Consider the following 21911-nt stretch of genomic DNA (forward strand, 5'->3'; position numbering starts at 1 on the left):
AGAAATGGTTGGATACACTTTTTGACCCAATCCTAAAACCACATATTTCTAACAATCATTGATGATGTCTCGGAAATTATAAATTTGTGAGAAACTCCGTAATATTCAAGGTCTTTGGGAGAATGACTGAAAAGCACAGGTTCTTTTTTTTCTTTTTTTATTAATGGGAAGGTCACAGATAAAGTTTATGTTGTCCAACCCAGTAACATTGAATAGTCTTTGTATACTATATTCTGAGGATGCAAGGTGATAGGCGCTCCCTTTCAAATGTTTCCTATGAACACATCTGCTATTTTTTCTCTAATCAGATATTTCGGTCCAATTACATTGTTCCAAAAAAATCACATGGAAACAAGATGAGGCACTTGATTATGTTGTTACCATCCAAATACAGGGGATATAAACATACACCATGGAAACAGGTTTCTGAAAGTTTAATTGAAAGAATATGCTGTTTAAGTCTGTTTCGGGGCCCCAGGAAGTCATTCAGACGATGCATTTTCTTTTTAACTTCCAAAAGTAATGTATTATGCATTTGGTATCACAGAGGTCCTTTCTGTGTTCTAAATTTAAAAGAGCAACTAGTTTCCACTTAGAGTGACCACGTTCCAACGCATTTTCACTGTTGTGGAATTGCCTCAAAGACTTTTAGTGTTCTAAATATATTCTAAATATTTCATGCTAACTTTTAACAAAAACCTTAAACTGCATATTATGACCTTGATCTTGTGTTTAATCTCTTTACTCATCTAGATAAACTGAATATCTGCATTTAAAGGAACAGTTTACCCAAAGTGAACATTCTGTCATAATTTACTCATAACCCATACTTCTTTATTCCCAAAAGAAGATGTATCAGAATGACAACGATAGTCACAATTTGCTTACATTGTATGGAAAAAAGCACATTTCTTCATTTCCGTGTCTTATTCCCCATTCACTTTCACTGCTTTTTTCCATACAATGTAATTGTAAATTAATTTCTTAATTTTCCATACAATGTAATTGTAAACTCATTTCTTAATTTACGTGTCAGCCTGATCTCATGGAAGCTGTACACATGTTCTTTCGAGATTTTAGAGAGAACGGACTAGCATCTGTGTTTCTGAGCATTCAAATCAAAAACAGTTTTCTCTTTGCAGTAAAAAATTGCAGTATACATAATTGTTCGCTTGCATACCTTCTTAGAATTCGTGCCAATCAGTTCTACTGGTAGAGGAAGTGAAAATGCTGTACAAATGTCTCTCTCGTATTTACCAACATCCCTTTTTCTTCAAAACTACAGGCTCAAATTTGTATAGTCCAAATATCAGAAAAGAGTTTTTCAGACAGCCTGAACCTGGTAAGAATACAATGATACACATTATATTATAATTTATATGAATGAAAGTTGCATTTAAGTGAACTATCCCTGCATTTATATACTGTAATACACAAGATAAGCCTAAATAAGCCTCATATTTCTCACATCCTACATTAAAGATATCATTATTAATGTCCACCAACACTTCTTTCTGTCTCCAGGGCATCACCTGTGTGAAAGACCCAGACACAAACAGAGACAACATAACAGAAGAGAACAAAACATGACTTTTGTTGTGTGTTGATGTTTTTTTTTATGACTACCAAAGGCTGTGACAGAGCTAGTTGTAACCGAGAGAGAAACAAAAATGTCTTTGTTCCTGGTCAGAGCTCTTTTGCAAAAGTGGTACGAACACAGTTAGTGAGGGAAGGGTGTGAATAATGATACTATAAGGTAAGCTCTCTCAGTCTATCTCTCTCTCATGTACACACACACACACACACACACACACACAGACAGACAGACAGACACACTCTTTGTCAGCGTCTTTGTTTCTTTCTCTCTCTCCCACACACACAGTTGAGAAGAGAGAGGTAACAGACAGATCGTTAACATGGTTGGTTGCTGAGGGAGGGAGAAAGCCTGGCGACTGGCCCGCCCACTCATGCCCCCTAGCCTTATAAAGAACCTCAAGAATGGGAAAGACCCTCTAAGAGAGCCGAGCCAAACACCCGAAACAGCACTCTGAGAGCTGGGACGAGTCTGAAAGAGGGCGAGAGAGAAAGAGAGAGAGAGAATTATAGGTCGCTGCATTCATGGATGAACAAGGAGGTGAGTCTATGACAACCACTCATATGAACGCACACTTCACCATATTGGGTTCACGCAGGGCAGGATGTAATTTGGTGGACAAAGGAAGGAGCATGAAAAAGAAGTACAGAACTTCAGGACAATGTTTGGATCACATTATTTTGAGCTGGATGACTGGAAATATACTCAAAATGATCTGATTTTGTGTTTTTTGCTCTAAATCAAAAGAAAAGAAAAGAAAAGATATTAGTACTCACTAGTACTTAGTTATGAATGAGTGGTCATTTATTGATCTTTGTTTGGGACTTTGGGCAGATAGTTCAGGAATTATATGTGTTTTAGTCTCCCACATGCTTTTTTTATTGGTTTTCTAATTAAATATCTGTTGTTCGCTGACCTAACTAATTAACTAGTGACTATTGAAGCATGCTGTTTTTTATGAACTGTTTGACTGCCTGTCAAACAGTTCAAAAGTTCACGCACTGGATTTATTTACTACCTAAGAAGCACTATTGTAGATCAGGATAATCCACCATTTTTCTGAGATCTTGCACTACATTTTGCTTAGACATGCAAACAAATAAGCAATGTAAATAAAGAAAGATAAAAAAAATACAGAAACCCTCTGCAGGCTGCTTGGTCGTCTGAAGCATCAGGTTTCAGCATCTGGTGTCCATCTAAGAGCTTTAGCAGAGAGTCTGTGCAGGACTGAGAGCGCCGAGGCAGCATCAGGAAGAGAGAGAGAAAGATTTCATACCACAGGAGGATTTCTTCCTGAGAGCTAGTGGACAGGCCATCTGGTAACTGACAAAACATCCCACGTGTTACCATGACAAAAAATGATTTAGTTAGTCAGTCGGAGCTGCTGTATGTCTCATGGAGTTTTGCATTCTTGCTCGAGGTAAGGAAATGCCTTCGATAGGAGAAGTTCCTCTAAAATAAGAAAACATTTACTCACTGTGCCATCTTCTATACTAAGTGACTTGAGTAAACTAAACTTCCTGTAGCTGACACAACAAGGTCAGTGTAGATGTTCCTCATTATTCCAGTCATGTGCAATTGCGGAAGTCCCACCCCTCCCACACTCTTTTAGAAGCAAAGTAACTCCCTTTTATTTAAAGGGCTATACTTCAAAAATCCAATGCATCTTTGGACAAGACAGGCTTTTCAAAAGTGGAATTTGTTTTATAAAGAGTAGAAATAACAAATAAAATGACACTTATTCTATTTAGTGAGGTGAAATATAGGAAATGTTGCATGCAAAATGGATTCTTCATGACCTCAGAGTGTGGTATATTGCATGCCATTGTAAATGGCATGTGTAGGTACAGGGCTCTATAGTCACACGTTATTGAGATCTCTCATGACTTATTGCAGATGTATGAGTGATGCGTGGGTTGAGTGTGACATCAATCTTGACCACTGTTCTCAGATGCGATCTTCTCATGACACTATACGTGAGAACATTTGCCATAGACAAACTGTGCTAGATTTAAAATCTATGAAGAGAAAAATTAAGAAACTTTTAAATAAATTAATTAAAACTATCAAATTACATCTGCACAGAATGAAATGTTGTATAGGCTAGTGTCCATCTGACTATATTGTACCTTTTCAAACATGAAAGTAGAAGATGTGAATTATTGAGAAAATGTAAGCTTACTAATACAGTAATATGTCATCTTTTACTGAGTGATCATTTTTCAAGTGATCATCAACCACAAACTACCCACTAAAAGCTGATTAACATCAGGTTAGGGTTACATAATAAAGTAATCAAGTTACATAATACATAATTACATAATACATACATTAAATACGGAAAGTCTCTGATAATGATGTGTATTTTTAAAATGATAATGTAAATCAATTAATAGATAAAGAAATGTGTTATTACAATACATCTGTAACACAAATGAATGACTCTGCGTAGCGCCATCGCAACTGAGTTTTATGGAACTTTCCTTCTTAATTAAACATTTCGCTCATGGCCAATTTGACTGCCAGGAAAAGCACATTTCATATGACTTCCAGCGTCTCTCTAGAATGGAGCGCTTTCTTATTTTACTTTAAATGAATCAATCAAAATCACTGTTAACATGCTCAAGCAGATTGCAAGTGTTACTTTACACAACTGCATTGAATACATGCATTTGAGTGGATGGTGAAGAAATGGTAATGACTGAGCAATGAAATCTATGATTAAAAAAAGTTAATTACAATATATTTCTGCTTGGGCTGGACTGGTCAGGTTGGAATGGAGAAAGATGCCACAGTGAATGAAATAGTATGTTTCTTGTTGTCAGCGATTAATGATAATTGTGAGGACATATTTTTCTCTTTCACAATCAGGCTTACTCACAATCAGGTTTGTTGGCTGAGATGTTTGTGTGTCACTCAAAATGTAACTAACTTGTTTGTAAGCAGAGATAAAGCCTCTGTGTTCGAAACTCTAAGAAAAAAAAATGGCCCAATGTAAAGTATTTTTTTCACAGATGTTTTTACTGTATTTTGAATGACACACTGCGTTGTGTTGTGTTTTAGGATTAAAGGAAATGTCTGTAAACCTAAAGGATAATGTCCTGGTAGAAAATTAGCCTACCCCAGAACTTTTTTTTTTGTTTTCTACTGTTTTTTTTTCTTTCTACTTCTTGCAGTGCAGGTCCAAAGGGATCATGACATTGCAACCTAAAAAAAAAAATATGTCAAATATTTCATATGCCAAATATATGTTGAAAGCAAGTCGCAATGAAATTGAAATGGACAATTATTGTTTGTTTTTTTTTATGGAAAATTGACGTATTTATTATAAATTATTTATCCATGACCATCATTATTTTTTTAAAGTGTATGTGCCCTTGTAATCTTTAATCAAAAAACTTGCCCTTCCTCTTGCAACATCTCTTCTCGGTTTGTGGTCCCTTTATCACATTCTGTTGACTATAGGCGCTCACACTGCAGGCTGAAATGACCAAATTCCGATTTTTTTGCCCCTATGCGACCTGTATCTGATCTTTTCATGACACTCTGAACGGCACAGATCCGATCTTTTCAAATGCGATCCAGGCCACTTGGGTATGTGGTCCAAATCCGATATGTATCCGATCCTTTTGAAATGCGACTCGCATGTATCCGACCCGCACGTCATTGATATGATACAAACATCATAATTCTGCATTGAAGTAGGCGGGAATGAGAAGATAAACAAAAACTAAGGCGGACGATGCTGAGACCAGTCAATGGAAGGGAAGCGAGGTTTCTGATTTCATTAAAATTTGGGGGGACAGCTCTATTCAGGCCTTTCTACTTCCTATGTGAAGGTGCTTGTCTGTTGTCTAAGAAGACATTTCATACGTTGTACCAGGCCAATTATGGTTGTTAATACTATTGTTCAATAAAAATAAAAAAATAAAAAAAAAGCTCTATTCAGGCCATGTTTAGCTACTTACTTAACGTCGTTGACCGTTGAGTACTCTTCTGCGCATGCGGGTCACTTATGGGTCATTTCACGTTCACACAGGAGAACACAAAAGTTCGCATTTAATTGGAAATGTGAACGGCCTTGCAAAAAAATCAGATTTTTTAAAAAAAATCGGAATTGAGCATTAATCCCCTGCAGTGTGAACTACATGTGTACTAACTATTATTAGAGTGTTAGAGGAGTATTAGTAGACTGGTTAGGGTTAGAATAAGTTGACATGTAGTTGCAAAGTTACTTATAGTTAGAAGAATGTCTGTTGGGGGACCATAAACAGTTAGCAGATATTAAGCAAACAGTCTACTAATACTCTAATGAGACTTAGTTGACAATGTAGTTTTTTAAAGTTTCTAGTCTTATTACAGAATGTTCAAAAGGTACCATCAAAATAAATTGTTACCCTCTTCTCTTCTCTGATGATGCGTTCACTGGTGTGTTTGGGCGGAGCAACCTTGTCATTCACATAAGATCACGCAATGGCAAACTATAACGATTCAATTATCCAATCCATTCCCGATGGACACAATCAAGTCCCGCCTTGCCTACATTCTTTCTTGTTCGAAAAGCCGCTTCACTCGGGTATACGTCACAATCGGGAATAAATGACTATCCTGACTTCCATTTCATGCTGACTTTAAGGATTTTTTTAAATTTAAAATATATTTAATTTAAACCTTCAAATTAAATATAGTACATATTACATGTACTACAAAGGTTAACAAAAAGCGATTTACAATCTTAAAATACATTTGTTAATGCATAAAAATATATAAATAAATGTATTATTTAAAAAAACAATAATATAAAGATATTTAGATAGACAATTATGTTAAAAAACGCCAAAAATATATATATATTTTTTAACTTTTATATTACCAATACATTTTTGGACATTATAGTTCATTATGAAATACTAGTTTTAAAACTTAAGTCATTAGTCATTTCACAACTCAGCAAAATGGAAAGCAGACACGCTCACTTCCTCTAACCCCAAAACAGCTCTCAGAGCAGTTGAAATAAACATCCTTTTCTGGCTGAACAAACCCTTGGAGGAAGACTGTCCTGAATATTTCTGAGGTGCTGAAATGTATACATCACACTTTACAAGGTCCCTTCATTTAATACACAGGGGAAATAAGACGGTGTGTAGTTGTGTAGAACTTTAAATATTCTCCTAAAAACAACAATTAAAGCATGTCATAATTAGGCCTTTCCTGTTATGACAAAAAAATCCTTATCTTGGTTAATTATGGAGATCAAAGCTCAGATCTTAACTTTCCCCAAACCATAACGCTAAAAAAGAACACTAAGATTTTGCATTGGCATGTCTCTCTTCCGAAGAAGGTTAGTGGAAGACATCTGCTGTGAATCTGTCCTTCTCAGACATGCGTTTGTGCTGACAAGTCCATGTTAACCACAAGATCACACTGGCACACGGTTCAAACATGGGTGTGACAAAAGCTATTCTCTCTTATGGAAATTCTGAGTGCAAGTTTTCTAAACCGCTAAACCAGACACTTCCAGTTGCCTCATTTCAGTCTGTAAGACCACATAATGTGTCAGCTAAAGAGGCTTCTTGGCTCTCACGTTAAAACAGTCTGACTGCTTTTAAATGGACTTTATTAGATAGCATAGAAGGCCTAAAGTGGCAAGAAAGGCACAATTCATTTTATTACCTCTCTAAGAAAAGCATTACACACGGATGAATAGGAAATGTACACTCAATGGAAAATCATTTGTTACTGTAAGTCTCAAATGACTGCTAGCTAAAAGGCTACAGTGAGGTCAAAATACTTGTTATGATGAGATATTATAGGGTCTATAATACATCAGTGTAAGCTCTGGATCAGGCCATGTTATTTATTCACACCACTTAGGCTACTTTTAACGGAAGGCGCTGAATGTGGGATTCACGCCATGAGAGTTCGTTTACAGTTAGTGTTTATCGTCCAGTCTGCTTTATAAATCCTAGATCTTAGCATACACTTCCCTGCTGGCAGATGTAAAAATTACACAATTTTGAAAGGCGAAGAAACATCTTCCTTTATTGATGACTATTGAAAAGTAGACGTGTTTTAATACAAAATAAAACGTAAAGAATTATAAAAAAATATTTCATTCATTTTCATTCAATAAGAGTTTTACATTTCATGTTGAATTCATTTCAAATAATTCTTTAAAATAAGGCGTTTCGGTATATTTACACAGGCTGTTTAAAGCTACACTTTGTAAGATTTTCTCCCATCTAGCGGTGAAATTGTATGACTACCAACTGAATATAACTTTCTAGTCCCTCCCATTTAAATCCTACGGTGGCTGCGTTGTCGTTTTAATTCTCTCTTTCGCTTCCTTGGCGACTCTGTTACATGTCCCCGAGAATAGGCATCCTCCATCTTCAACAGGCTTTCAAATCTGCCGGTGTGGTGAAGATGTCCCACTGAAGATATGGGTCCCAGCTTAGGACCCAAGCAATCCGATTGGTTCAAAGCACGTTTTATGGGTAATCGCTTTAGTGCCTGGTTACAAATCAGACAAAATCACTTTATTATAGAAGTCGTTTGAACTACGTTATAACAAGTCACTAATGTCTTTTAACTTATATGTTTCATATACTAGTATATAATCGAAGTTATAGATTGTGAATTTAAACATTTTTCCGATCTTAGTGTTTTTTAGTTAGCTTAGATAGTAGCATAGCATGTAGCTATCCAATGAGCGTGCTGACGTTAGAGCTTTACCTGAGCTTATAGGCTACTGCCTTACCGTATTCACATTCGTAATACAATTATAATTATGTAATTATTTTTATCGTAATAATCAGTGCAATATACACAAATTTTGTTATTAAAAGAACCATGAAATAATGTTAATTTGAGTTTAATTACTCAAGCCTCTTTGGCTAATGTATTTTCAAGATGGAGCTCGAGCGACTCACTCGTGTGTATTCTAAAGATTCCATGCTTACGAGAATACTTGATTAGTTGGTGGAAGTTTACAGATGAATGAGCACATATAATTTTGAAAGAACAAAGTGTTTTTTTGCTAAGAATCAACTTAAAAAATGACACAGTGTAGCTTTAAAGGGTCACTAAACCCCTGGACAGGGCCTGACTCCACCCACTAGCAATATTTGAAAAATGCTGGAAAAGTGGGCAGAGCCCAGCGGAAGGGGGTGTGCACCTGAGACGCATCTCTTTGTATGGAACCTGCCTACCTCACCAACAACCCCTTACCTCACAAACCACCCCAAACATCCAATAGGAAAATTCAACTGCAGTAGCCACCGTTCAACCTGAAGAGGGCAGCACTCAGACGTTTTTACACCATATATTGTAGAATTAAAACACTTTATACACAAATGTCAAAAAAGTTACTAGAATCAATGAACAGTACTAATAAAGCCCCATTCTTACAGATCATTTGTCATGATCCGGCCTTCTTGTCCTTGATTTTCCCTAGTCTTGAGGCTGGATCATGACAGACCCATGTTTTTTGTACAAGCACATGGCCTTTTGTTCGGGCCATGTGTTTGTGTTGTCTCGTTACGTTACCCCACCCCCTTGTTACCCTCGTCTTGTCATTATTGTCTAGTCAGTTTCACCTGTTCCTGTTATTAGTGTCTCCCTTTATAATCCCTTGTGTTTGCTGTCCTGTGTTGATTCATTGTTATTGTTTGTGATACAGATTTCTACCTGTGTGTTAACTTACCTGTGAGTACCTTGTGAGAGTTTTGTCTGGTGAATTACTGATCCTGTTTCTGTAGTTATTTTATGGTCTAGTTTGTCAGTCCTAGTCTAGTCTAGTCTGGTCTAGTCTTGTCATTTCTTTTGCTGTTTATGTTTTGCCCCCTCGTGGGTTTTGTTTTCTCTGTTTTCTGTCTATAATGAACTTTGTCAGTGCATCCTGTCTGCACCTGGGTTCACCTTCCACCGTCATAACATCATTAACTAAACAAAAATTGTTGGTTTAGTTACCCTTTAATGAAGCTCAGAGGTGGCATGAATAGCATATGAATGAAAAATTATATAATGTATGAACTAACGATGAGCAATACATTTGTTACCATATTTATTCATTTTTGTTAATGTTAAATTAATAAAAATAAAAGTGTTCATTGTTTGTTCATGTTAAACAGTGCATTAAATAATGTTATCAAATACAATATTTGATTTTCGTAATGTATTAGTAAATGTTGAAATTAACATTAATAAGAGATTAATAAATGCTGTAGTATTGTTAATTCTTAGTTCATGTTAACTATAGGCTAGATAACTAATGTTAACTAATGAAACCTTAAGTGTTACCATGAAATTATACTCTAAATATTAAACTAAACTGCAAGCAGGTAGCGGCAATCAGTAAATCATCCAGTCATTCATTCAACCGATTCATTTAAACAGCTGATTCATTCATCTGTATGGCTGTCTGAAAATTTAACAATGTAGGTATTTTTTTCTACACAACTTTGATGACTGAATAAGTGCAGTTTACCTTTATTCCACAAGGTGGCAATTTTCTGATACACAAGTGACGTTTCAATCATTGTCAACGCAGGCACTAGGCAGAAAACAAAAGAATAGGAAGTATCATCAGCAAAACTTGAAATGGCTTCGTGATTTAATGCAGACTGAGTACTGAAAAAGTAATGAACTGCATTTTACATATTAGTGTCCCTGTCACTTGATGGTGGATCTGGTGAAGAAGCTGTCAGCAATCAAAATGTTGATTTTGAAGATGTTGAAAATGATAGTTTTGAGAAAATGTTTGAGATCGTGAATATGAGCTAGATGCTGAATGTACTGGGAAATGAGCTCTGACGAGGACATTCAGTAATGAAACATTTGTGTGTTGCTTAGAGACGCACAACAAAATTTTATGCTATCAGATAGCTTTTTACAGATAATCCAGGTACTTTGTTTTTTGTAATCTAAACCACATTTGAATGAGGAATAGAATTTTGTTCTTTCAGTGTTTGAAAGAAAAGCTACCGTGCATTTGATAGGCCTACATGACAATACAAACAACCCAAAGACATCACACTTTCACACGAATGTTTTGCAAGAACCAATGTCAGAGTTCTCTATTTAGGGTGTGATGTGACACATCATTATTTACCATGTCTCAAGAGTGTCACATTGACTTGGATTACCTCATACAAGCTTTCTCAGTTACCTAAGGCATGTTAGTGCAGGTGAACCTTACAGAGAAGATATTAAACCTGATGTAACATGTTTAGTCAGGGATTTCGACTACAGTGACAGTCTGATGAGACATAGTCTCAATTATGGCTGATATATGGAGGACTTTAGAGAAACACCCGACGTGGAAAGAAAGTCTGTTTACTTGAGAACATGAGTGTATTCTAACGTATCTCTTGTGTTCCAGGCAATAAAAGATTCACAGCTGAGACATGTAGGGTTGCTATACAAAGATCTATTGAAATGACCATCTTTTCACAAAGAAAGCTTTTTTGTGTGCGTTTCCCTTTTCTCAAGAGGAAATGGAACTCATTGTTTTGTAATAACGCTCTGTTAAGTAAGGCAAGCAACACGCCACTGGTGCCAAAGGTTGTTTTTGGCCCCTGTCTCTATATCAGTAACAACTTGCATTTGGCATAAAATCAGACATTTTGCTAGACAGCTCTGAGGTGATGCATTTTTTCTGTCTGGAAGAATGCAGTAAACATAGTGTAGAAGAGTGTTTGTCCATAAAAGACCACTGATTGAGTTGTTTGGTTCTAATGTTATTTTGTTAGCATAACAGCGGTACTTCTGGTTTCTTCGCAATCTGCTAACGTTCTGTCTTGTCAAGTGACGTATTCCCAAGAGGCCTGAACGGAAAATAGAGGATGATTTGATCAAAATTGAAAAGCATTTTCCACATGTAAAGGGTTACGCTATAAGGGATTTTTAAAAGTATTGCCAAAGTTTTAAATTTGATAGGACTGCATAAAATAAGAATACTGCAAAATCATGCATGAAAAACACCAAGGCTAATGTTCATTTTAGTTTTCAGAGCAATAAAACACAGCTGTTCAGTCCTAATGGGAATATGTACTGTAGGTCATCCATGGTTAATTTACCATGGATTTCCTCTAACTTTAACTACCACAAGAATGTAAATTGAAGTTCTTGGTAAATCAGAGAGTTGTCGTAGTTCTTATAGCAATTTGTTAGCTGCTTACAACCAATGCTCTTCTGTGTTTATGAACTGCAAACTGGACAGCTGCAAAGTGCATTACATGCATGCACAGCTGTTTTTCTCAGACAGTATTTTGGTTTTGTGCAATATGACTTATAACATATATTTAGTTCTGTGCAAAATCTGCATAGTCTGCTTAGTCTTACATAAACAGACCAGTCTTATATCGATGTGACTTTGGACACTTAACAGTGTCTCTTGGTGTTTAAGAACTTAGTAGTGTTTCTTTGCTCCGTTTACATTGTACAATTGATAGCAACAGTTAAAAAAGACCAGGCTACTAGCATTCAAAAGTAATTAATACTTTAAATTGATGCATTAAATTGTTTGTAAGTGACGTAAGACATCTACCCCCGATTTCACAGAGAAGACTTAAACCTAGTCCAAGAGTAAAATGCATGTTTGAGCCGTTTTAACTGAAAGCAACTTGCACTGACATATATTAAAAATGTGTCAGTGCCATTATTTTGTCTCAAGATGCACACCAGGCCGTATAATGTTACACTTTTTTCAGATAAATGCTGTTCTTTTGAAATTATTCATCAAAGAATCTGGCAAAGAACTCATCAAAGAATTATTAAGCAACTGCTATTTTCATCATTGATAATAATATGCTTCTTGAGCACCAAATTAGCATATTAGAATGATTTCTGAAGGATCATGTGACACTGAAGACTGGAGTAATGGCAGCTTTGCAATCACTGGAATACTGTTTAAACTATATTACTGTTTTGTTGTATTATGTTTAAATAAATGCAGCCTTGGTGGGCATAAGAGACTACGTTAACAAAATGTCACCAAACCTCTAATCTAACAATGAGTGTTTTCATTGTGTCCAGGCAACACTGCAGATTATCCAAACACAAACAGGCGTTCAATTCAGGGAAGGAAACCAACAACTGAGCAGTTTGTTCTGGATAACAGCACCTTCCACAAGAGTCAAAAGAATAATATTTCATTTATTCACTCTCGTGTTGTTCCAAACCCGTATGACCTTATGTCTCTTAAATGTCTCTTAAACACAAGGTGATCTGTATTCTCAAATCTGACCACTTCTCTTCATGCACTGCATTTACAGCATGCAGCAGATCCTATTTTCCCGAATAAATAGTTCTGCTGTTCTTGCTAAGGAATAAACAAAATCGAATTGCCCTCATTGCATTCACTTGTCTGGAACACAAAGGGTGAATTTATGAGGAATTTCCCGGGAATTTCTTTTCCATAAAGGAATGGGGCTGTCAAGCCATAAAAATGACATAAAACTGTCATAAAATGAATCATTTGCTGTATTTCAGTTCTTCAGAAAAACAGACTGGAATTTAAGTTGAATTTAAATTTTTGGTTGAGCTATTGCTTTAAGGGAACAACAGTTGCGCTATTTGTTCAGTAAATAACATATGCTGCTACATGCAATGAATGAAGGAAAGTGGTTATTTAAAAGTGACTTATTTCTGTATCTCATTTCTGACATACTGTATACAGTATATACTGTATATGCTTGGATGAACTGGACACATCTTTCGTCCATTGTGTCCTCTTATGAAGACAGTTCCCCTAATCATTTTTTAATAAAACATTTTAATAAAAATCTGGAACTGAAGCTTCTGTCTTTGGCATGCAGTGGCATCCAAGTGTTTGGATGCCACTGACTTACACGTTAAAGGCAGAAGCTTCAGTTCCAGAGACAGATCATCAGTAGCCTATACAGCTCACACTCAGGTTTAGTTCTAAAACGAGTGCACGACTCACTGCACTAGGGAATTCCGCTCACTGCCGCCCGTGACGTCACTGCAAGCCTGCATGGCTCCACATGCACAATGGGTGTTTCCCCAAAATCACACGCATATTTCTGTAAAGAAAGCAAAGATGCAGTTACGTACACATGTGTGATTAGTCGTTACTCAAATATTGAAATCCTGATACTTAATACTGAAAAGTGGGCAGGAATCGGTTAACTCTCAGTTCACTGGGACTTACCACAAAAACCTCGACAGTCGTTGACACCATTCTCAGCGGTTAAACGGCCTGCGCGTGTCCTGATGGGTAGGTGAAAAGCGCGACAAGGCACGCGGATTGAAATGCTTCAATCTTGGCATTTATTTTTTAACGTTAACTGCTTTCCGCTTCGTTGCATGAAATCATGCGAAAATGTCCTTTTAAGCAAACCTTATCAGATGTGGCTTTATTGGGCTTGCAAGGACTAGAACTAGGCCTAAACTAATAGCGTAGCCTACAGGGGAGATCTGTTCTTTTTTAATGTGTGCCTCAGACGTAACATGTCCATGTGTCTGCTTCAAAATAAAGTAGTGTTTTGTAGATGTCTCGTTAAATTGGACCTTCACACAAAACTTTACCAGAGTTTAAATAACTGAAAACATGATCATTTTAAATCTTGTGCACAAATGTAATGTGATCAGATTTATTATTAATTGTGTCATACCCCATCACCATCCTTATTTAATTATTTTTTTAATATTTTAATGGAAATACGCCAGAACAAATCAGCCTCTAAAAACTTGTGCTGATGTTATACATTAGATTTCGATTATACCAATTCAGTTATTTTACTTTAATTAACATGATCATCACGAATTAAATTGAGACAGATGTGAAAGAATAATTACTTCAAAATGTGTTTTTTTCCTCCATATTAATCATTTATAATTTTACATAGTGACAGCTTATGTGTGGACCTCATGTGGGAGGTGGTCATGTGTGATAGTAATTTAATTAATTGGTTAAATTTATGGTGCTATATCCATTACTGCAACATTCCCTGTTCTCCCCTAGGCTGAATTCATTGATGTACAAAGTTGAGTAGCCTATCTGATTTAAATAAATGAAACAATCAAAATAATTACATTACAGAGGTTTCATAAACTTATAATAATATTACATATAATTTCGCCTTTATTTTTTTTATCATCTCGTAATTCGTTGAATAGTGAACCCGAAATTCGCATTCTTTCCTGGAATAACTTTCCCCAAGGGTAGCCTACTTATAACATTTTGCCAAAATTAACTATCAATCCATCCAACCATTCGCCAAGCATGGGTTTGTCCATTATGCTCATGGGAATTCTGAAGCCTTTCCCAGCATTTTGGGCTAAAGACAGGGTAACACCCTAGACAGATGTCCTGTCCATCACAGAAAATAAGAACAGGATATTTTCTTTATTTCAAAGTTATTCATTTGAGCAAGAAAAATTCTCCTGATCTGTAAAATATATACATCAATCTAAAACACGAATGAAGGGCCTCTTAGAGGGCTTTATTGTATACACAGTGGGGAGACAGCTGTAATGCCCAGCAGAATACACAGTGCCATCTTGCTTTCAACCCCTGTTTGTTTTTCCATTCCAACTGTTTGATTTATTTTCTTTTAACACCTAAAAAGCCTCACCAAAACACAAAAAGTACTTCACAATTATTATTATTAGACTGTACTATAGACTTTGAAAAAGAAAAAGAAGAAAAACCCAAGATGTATAGATTGAGTTTGCATTGAATGCAGAATTGAATGATATTGACACCAGCCTGTATTGCTGTTGTTAATAATTTAAAAGGCTACTGCACAGTTCTGTAACACAGATATGAAATACATGTGCTTTTTAGTTAACAACATTTATGTATTTATTCAGCTTACACTGTAAAACAGACTTACAGAGGCTGTTAAATACTAAGTGTAAATTGTCAACCGTCTCTCTTTATTATCTCTTTTTAGAAGTCAAAGTCAAGAACCCATGGCACAGACCAGCGTTCATCACTCTGACTGCTTTGATCATCATGGGGATCGTCATCATGGTGTCCATTTCTGTCGTCCAGAACAAACCTTTAGCCCAGAAGTACAAGGTACGACTGACACTTTGAGTCAATCAGATTAGATTTGTACAGACTTCACTGATGCAGTCGTTCCTGTTCACTTGACAGTATGGAATAGTTCTGGATGCAGGCTCCTCGCACACCTCTGTGTTTATCTATGAATGGCCTGCCGAGAAGGAGAACAACACAGGCATGGTACGGCAGAAACACACCTGCAATGTACAAGGTACATGATCTCTAATTTACTCTGCAGAGGCCAAGATCTGGATTGGATTTCAACTAAAACTGAAAAACGTATAATTCTGGATAAATTAGTAATTTTTTTAACTACATGAAAGGGATAGTCCAACCAAAATTAAAAACTATCATCATTTACTCACCCCCAGTGTTTGTTGGTGCGTTCAAGTCATGTGGAAAAGATCGTATTTATGAGTTGAATGATCAGGAATGCCACCACAAAGCTGTAAATACGAGTGGGAAGCTTGGGATTTTCTTATTTAAGCCCCGATCTTTATGAGTTTGGGTCATGGAATTCCACAATATTTATACACTGTAAAAAATTATATGATCAATAAGTTATGACAGCATATGTTTTTACATTTCTTTAACTCATCAAAATAAGTTAAGCAATGTTCAACTTTTTTTCGAAAAGTTGAAAATGACATCCAAGTTGATTGTACTTAATTTAAATAAGCAACTTTTTTTTACTTTTTTACTGTTATCTTACCTTAATTATAAATTAATTAAAAACATTAAAAAGCAGAATGCACCTGATGTACTGTCTTTGTTCTTCATTTTCTAGAAGTAGATTTCCAGATTTTGCTGTATTTTAATTAAGAGAAGGTACACCGCCATCTTGCTCAGACTAAAGTGACTTGAACGCACATGACGTCATAAACACAACTTCCCAACTTTTAAATACAAGCTTCCCAGGAGGACTTGAATGCACAATGTGTGACTTTTTCTTCCGTGGAACAAAAAAATAGATACTGTATTGAGCAGATTGTCCAAGCTGCTCTTTCTCCATACAGTCACTGATTTTTATTAAATAACGACTTAAATTTCAGCCATTTCCTCACACAAAGCTATCATATGTCTTTCCGAAATCTTGAAAATATATATATGATAATTTATATTTTTATGGTACTTTTTTGCCCATCCACTTTCATTATAGCGCAGTTTAGACAGTCTGCTAAACTACTTCTTCGCTATTCCATGAAAGATAAAGACAGAAGTTTAATTTACTATCCCGTTAGTAGTTTGTCAACACCACATAATTTCCAACAACATTTTGTATACTGTAGGCAAAGGCATCTCCAGTTACTATGCTAATCCAGAGGGGGCTGGCAAATCTCTACAGGACTGCATGGATGAGGCCAAGAAAATAATACCTGCTCACAGACACACAGAAACCCCCGTGTACCTGGGAGCCACAGCAGGCATGCGACTGCTCAAGTAATCACTTTTCAATATTCTCAATTTTCAAGAATCAAAAAGGGAGTAGAGAGATATAGAGAATAATTTGGAATAGAACTCTAAGTACTCAGACGAAAGACTTATAAATCAATGATGAATTGTCTTTATTCTGTAATTATCCTACAGGTCAAATGTTTGAAATAAATAAGATTTCGATTTTGAAAGAAGTCTCTTATGCTCACTAAGGCTGCATTTATTTGATAAAAAAAAAGTGATTTTTTTCTGTAGTGGCAAAGCTGTATTTTCAGCATAATTACTCGAGTCTACAGTGTCACATGGAAATAATTATAATATGCTAATTTGGTGTTCAATTATTTCAATTATGTATAATGTTTTGTGTGTGTGTGGAAACCAGGATTATTTGATGAATACAAAGTTCAAAAGAAAAGCATTTATTTGAAAATAAATTTTAAATATAAATGTTCAATTTTAAAACATGAAATTGAAAACATTGATTTTGTAATAATATTTCACATTATTACTATTTTTACTGTATTTTTGATCAAATGAATGCAGCCTTGATAAGGATAAGAGACTTATTTCAAAACCATTAAAATTCTGAATTATTCCAAACTTTTGACCAGTAGTGTACAGTATATAATGCAAATCTGAACAATGATTTATTTGAACAATTTATTTATTTGAACAACTGAACAATTTATTTATTTGAACAATTTTACTAAAGGGGTGAAATCAAACATGAGAAATCAAATTTGCATTGATCTTATGACATATAAGAGGTATTTGTCCTATTAAAACATCCTGCAATTTTCAGAGCTTAAAACGTCCTCCTGATTGTAAACAAAGCATTTACTTACAGTAAATCAAGCTCCAAAAACAGCTTGTTTGGATATTGGGGGACTTGTGATGTCACACGAACAAATGTATTTGCATTTTGCATATGCCTGCCCGCAGAGCAAGATATCAACAAATAGTTTTACATCATTGTTATTTTTAGTGGCGTCCTGGATCACGTCAGAGGATTATATGTTTGTTCAGAGAATTTGACCACAGGTTGTTTTGTAAACGAGGCACAGTGTAATGGAGAGTTCGCAAAGAAACCGTTGTTGACAGATGAAGCAGTCAGCTGTATTGGATCTGACAGCAGCTGCATCGCAAATCGAAAGCAATCCATTTCATAATGATTTGTCTGTAAATTACGGTTTTATATGTTTTCAAAACACTTTCTGGCGTGCAATAGAGAGAGGGCGCGGATACTGTTTCCTATGCAATTACATTAGCCAATCATAAGTGGTCATTTACTGACAAGCCTTAAAGGGATAGTTCACCCCAAAATGAAAATTGTCATCATTTACTCACCCTCAAGTTGTACCTAACCTGTGTGAGTTTCCTTCTTCTGTTGAATTCAAAATAAGATATTTTAAAGAATGTTGGTAACAGACAGTTGACGGTAGACATTGACTTCCATAATATAAAAAAAAATAATACGTTGGAAGTCAGTGGCTACAATCTACTGTCTGGTTACCAACAGTCTTCAAAATATCTTCTTTTGTGTTCAACAAAATAAATAAAATAAAGTAAAATAAAGATTTGGAACAAAAAACGGACAGGGAGAGTAAATGATGGCAGAATTTTCATTGTTGGATAAACTATCCCTTCAAAGGAGCCATTCGCCCAAAAATGAAAATTATGTCAGTAATTACTCACCCTTATGTTGTTCCAACCCCGTAAGACTTTCGTTCATCTTCGGAACACAAATTAAGATATTTTTGATGAAATCTGAGAGCTCTCTCACTCCTTCATAGGATCCTTCAATGTCATGATTATTGAATTAATTATTTACAGATGAAGTTCAATAATATCTATTTTCTCAAGGATGGAGGATGAAACAGCCTCAGAAAATGTACTGGCCTCGGTGGAACATTCACTGAAGACGTACCCTTTCTCCTACCAGGGAGCTCGTATCATTTCAGGCCAAGAGGAGGGAGCTTTTGGATGGATCACTGTCAATTACCTGAGCGAAAACCTAAATAAGGTATGCTGTTTTTTTCCGCCTGTGTTTAGCAACGTTTCAAATTTGTAATCTTTAACCCAAAGCTCTGCTCCACACTGAATTACAGTGCAAAATATAGTGTGAATGACTTATCTAGTATAAGAATGAAGAGTGAAACAAACAATTTCAGAGTGAAAAGGCGAATGATGTCAGTTCCTGTGTTTCTCATGCAGCCCACAGGGACTCTTGGAGCTCTGGACCTGGGTGGCGCCTCTACTCAGATAACCTTCATACCTCAACAGGACATTGAATCAGATGACAATTCTATTGACTTTAGGCTGTATGGAAACGATTATCACCTGTACACCCACAGCTTTCTCTGTTACGGGAAGGACCAAGCTCTCAAGCTTTCAATGAGCAAGAAATTAGTGTCAACACATGCTGCTAGCAAGGTATGCTTGTCATTGCAATTAAAAAAGTGTGTCGAAGCCATTGGTGTGTGGGCTATTCACGGTCCTTTCCTAGTACAATCTAAATAAATATATATGTAAAGAAAAGGAGTAGACTTGCGTAAAATCCCCCTGTTGCATATTGTATAAAATTGAGTGTTGTATTGAGGCAATATATGTACAGTACCCTTTTAATGCATTTACTGTACATACTTTATGATGCCTACATTGCAAAGCCATTAAAACATTTTACAGCAAACAATTTCAATTTGAGAGGGACAATGAAACTTTTAGCTGCATTTTGGTTCTTTACTTTATCTTTGGTTGAAGTTAACTATTGTTTTTTTATGTATATTTTAAGTATAGATGTAGGTCACACTTGACTCTAATACAATTGTATCTTATATTCTTAAATATTTTTTTCTTCCTTAAGACAGACCCCATTGAGTTAAAGGATCCTTGCTTCCACCATGGATATAACTTCACCAAGACAGTTCAAAGTGTCTTTGATACTCCTTGTATGAAAGCAGTGAACATTTCAAGTAGAAATATCTTTCATGTGGGTTTGGGGAATTGGTCTCTGTGCCAACAATCGATCCGAAAGGTTTTCAATACCAGCCGTTGTGCTTACTCAAAATGCTCTTTCAATGAGGTTTTCCAGCCTTCTGTTGATGGAAAATTTGGGGTAAGAAACAATGAAGATTGATTGGATAAATTTGAATGGCTGGTTGCAAATCAAAACTAGTGTTAATAATCACGCTATTTGATTTTGTAGGCCTTTTCTGCTTTTTTCTTTGTGATGGACTTTTTGAATCTGACCAGTGATTCATTAACTACTACAAAGCAGAAGCTGGAAGAATACTGCTCTACTTCATGGGAAAAGGTTAAATGGTTTATCTACTGTCTTTGAAAGATGTTTTAAAACGGTTGCATTTTGTTGGGACAGGATGTCTAAATGTGAACTTGCTTGACTTTTATAGATTGTAGAAAATTATCCCAAAACAAAACAGAAGTACCTTTCAGAATACTGCTTCTCAGGAACATACATACTCACTCTTCTGGAAGACGGATACAATTTCACCTCTGAAAACTGGAAAGACATCCGTTTCATTAAAAAGGTAAATTAAAAAATGATTTCTCATCAAAGAATACACTCAAAGTATTTAGTATTCAAAAATACTATATATTTAAAAATAAAATAAATAAATATGATAGTATTTAGTATTTAGTAGGTTCAAAGTATTTAGAAACTGGAAAAAATATTTTCAAAACATTTTAAAGTAGGTTTAGGTACAAATTAAAATCAATTTAATACTTTTAATACTGAATCACTTTTATTTTACAGAAAAAATAATTGCAAAAAAAATAGTTTTGGGGCCACACATTGTGTCATAACTGCTTTCGTTTTTTGCAGATAAGAGACAGTGATGCTGGCTGGACATTAGGTTACATGCTTAACCTGACCAACATGATCCCCGCTGAAGCGCCAGACACTCCCCTGATGCCTAATGGGGGATACGTCACATTTATGCTCCTCTTCACATTTTTTATACTTGTTCTCCTTCTTCTGGCCTACCTGTATTTCCGTCAGTCCACTAGAAAAGCCCAGAAAGGCATTATTTAGATATATATTTTGCTGTGGTCTCTTAATACTGAATGTTTATTTCTGCAGAGAAAAAAAATAATGTTTTGAATTTATCTAAATGTTCTTACATTTCAAAGAATTTGGACACCATACCTCATATGAAGGATAAACAGGTTTTGTGAGAAAGAAGGGTCACATGTTCCACTGCAACTCGATTCCCGTTTGTGTTTTTTGTGACCAAATAAAAGTTTTCATAAGTACAGGTTTTAGTTTTTGGGGAGCTGGATGAAAGAGGGTTGCTAAGCTTTCTTAAAAGGAAAAGTGCACTGACATTCAATATATCGTTTGCCTTTAGTCTGTATGAAAGTTCTCCCAATTTATAGAAAAGCACATATCTTCTTGACGCCAGCATCTTTTACTTTTTTACTTGTTATAAAGAAATGTCTGTGAGATCAAAGATCTCTCGTTGTAGACCTTCTTTTACATAATGGCCATATGACTATCACTGGATATCATTGTTTAAGCATTTTTTTCAGCATAGCACTTCTTTTTACGGATCGCAAAATGGAGAGACATTTTGCTAGGTCTGTCATTTCATGTTTTTTTTATTTTTTGTTGTTTCTCATATTTTATTGCAATTTTTTTAAAATAAATATATATATATAAATATTTTTTACATACTATGATGTAACAGGAGAGGTAAAATAATCCGTTGTGCTAAAAAACATTTGTTCATGTCTGCATCTGTAAGGCACATTCTGTATTTGAATTCCCTGTGTATTGCCCTGAAGTAATGTGTAAAATTATTTGAGATTTTGTTTTTTTTATATTTA

General features: G+C 35.5%; 1 protein-coding gene and 1 long non-coding RNA gene across 3 annotated transcripts; one reads left to right on the plus strand and one right to left on the minus strand.

Moving 5' to 3' along the window:
• Positions 1-1981: 1981 nt before the first annotated feature.
• entpd1 (ectonucleoside triphosphate diphosphohydrolase 1) lies at positions 1982-21745 on the plus strand. 2 transcript variants are annotated; one of them, XM_077200567.1, is made up of 10 exons: positions 1982-2134; positions 15517-15644; positions 15723-15840; positions 16919-17069; positions 18927-19086; positions 19278-19496; positions 19927-20178; positions 20269-20376; positions 20474-20611; positions 20908-21745. In XM_077200567.1, exons 1-10 carry the CDS (start codon positions 2119-2121, stop codon positions 21115-21117), a joined length of 1500 nt encoding a protein of 499 aa, XP_077056682.1. In that variant the 5' UTR covers positions 1982-2118; the 3' UTR covers positions 21118-21745. The 2 variants fall into 2 exon arrangements, with proteins under 2 accessions (XP_077056682.1, XP_077056683.1); XM_077200568.1 differs by lacking the exon at positions 1982-2134 and adding an exon at positions 13721-13835 and having other exon boundaries at positions 20908-21262.
• Positions 21623-21815, minus strand: LOC143709848 (uncharacterized). The gene is made up of 2 exons (XR_013194404.1): positions 21756-21815; positions 21623-21699 (listed from the first exon to the last, which is right to left on the minus strand). It is a non-coding gene; the product is annotated as an uncharacterized LOC143709848 (long non-coding RNA).
• Between the last annotated feature and the right edge of the window lie 96 nt (positions 21816-21911).

The sequence above is a fragment of the Siphateles boraxobius genome, unplaced genomic scaffold (genome assembly GCF_051911475.1).
Source record: "Siphateles boraxobius isolate OS27281-9 unplaced genomic scaffold, OSU_SipBor_1 46, whole genome shotgun sequence".
Taxonomy (NCBI): domain Eukaryota; kingdom Metazoa; phylum Chordata; class Actinopteri; order Cypriniformes; family Leuciscidae; genus Siphateles; species Siphateles boraxobius.

Coding starts and splice junctions, on each gene's coding strand:
- entpd1 (XM_077200567.1), top strand. Junction 15,645..15,722: donor CTTTAGCCCAGAAGTACAAG/GTACGACTGACA, acceptor TTCACTTGACAG/TATGGAATAGTTCTGGATGC. Junction 20,612..20,907: donor ACATCCGTTTCATTAAAAAG/GTAAATTAAAAA, acceptor CGTTTTTTGCAG/ATAAGAGACAGTGATGCTGG.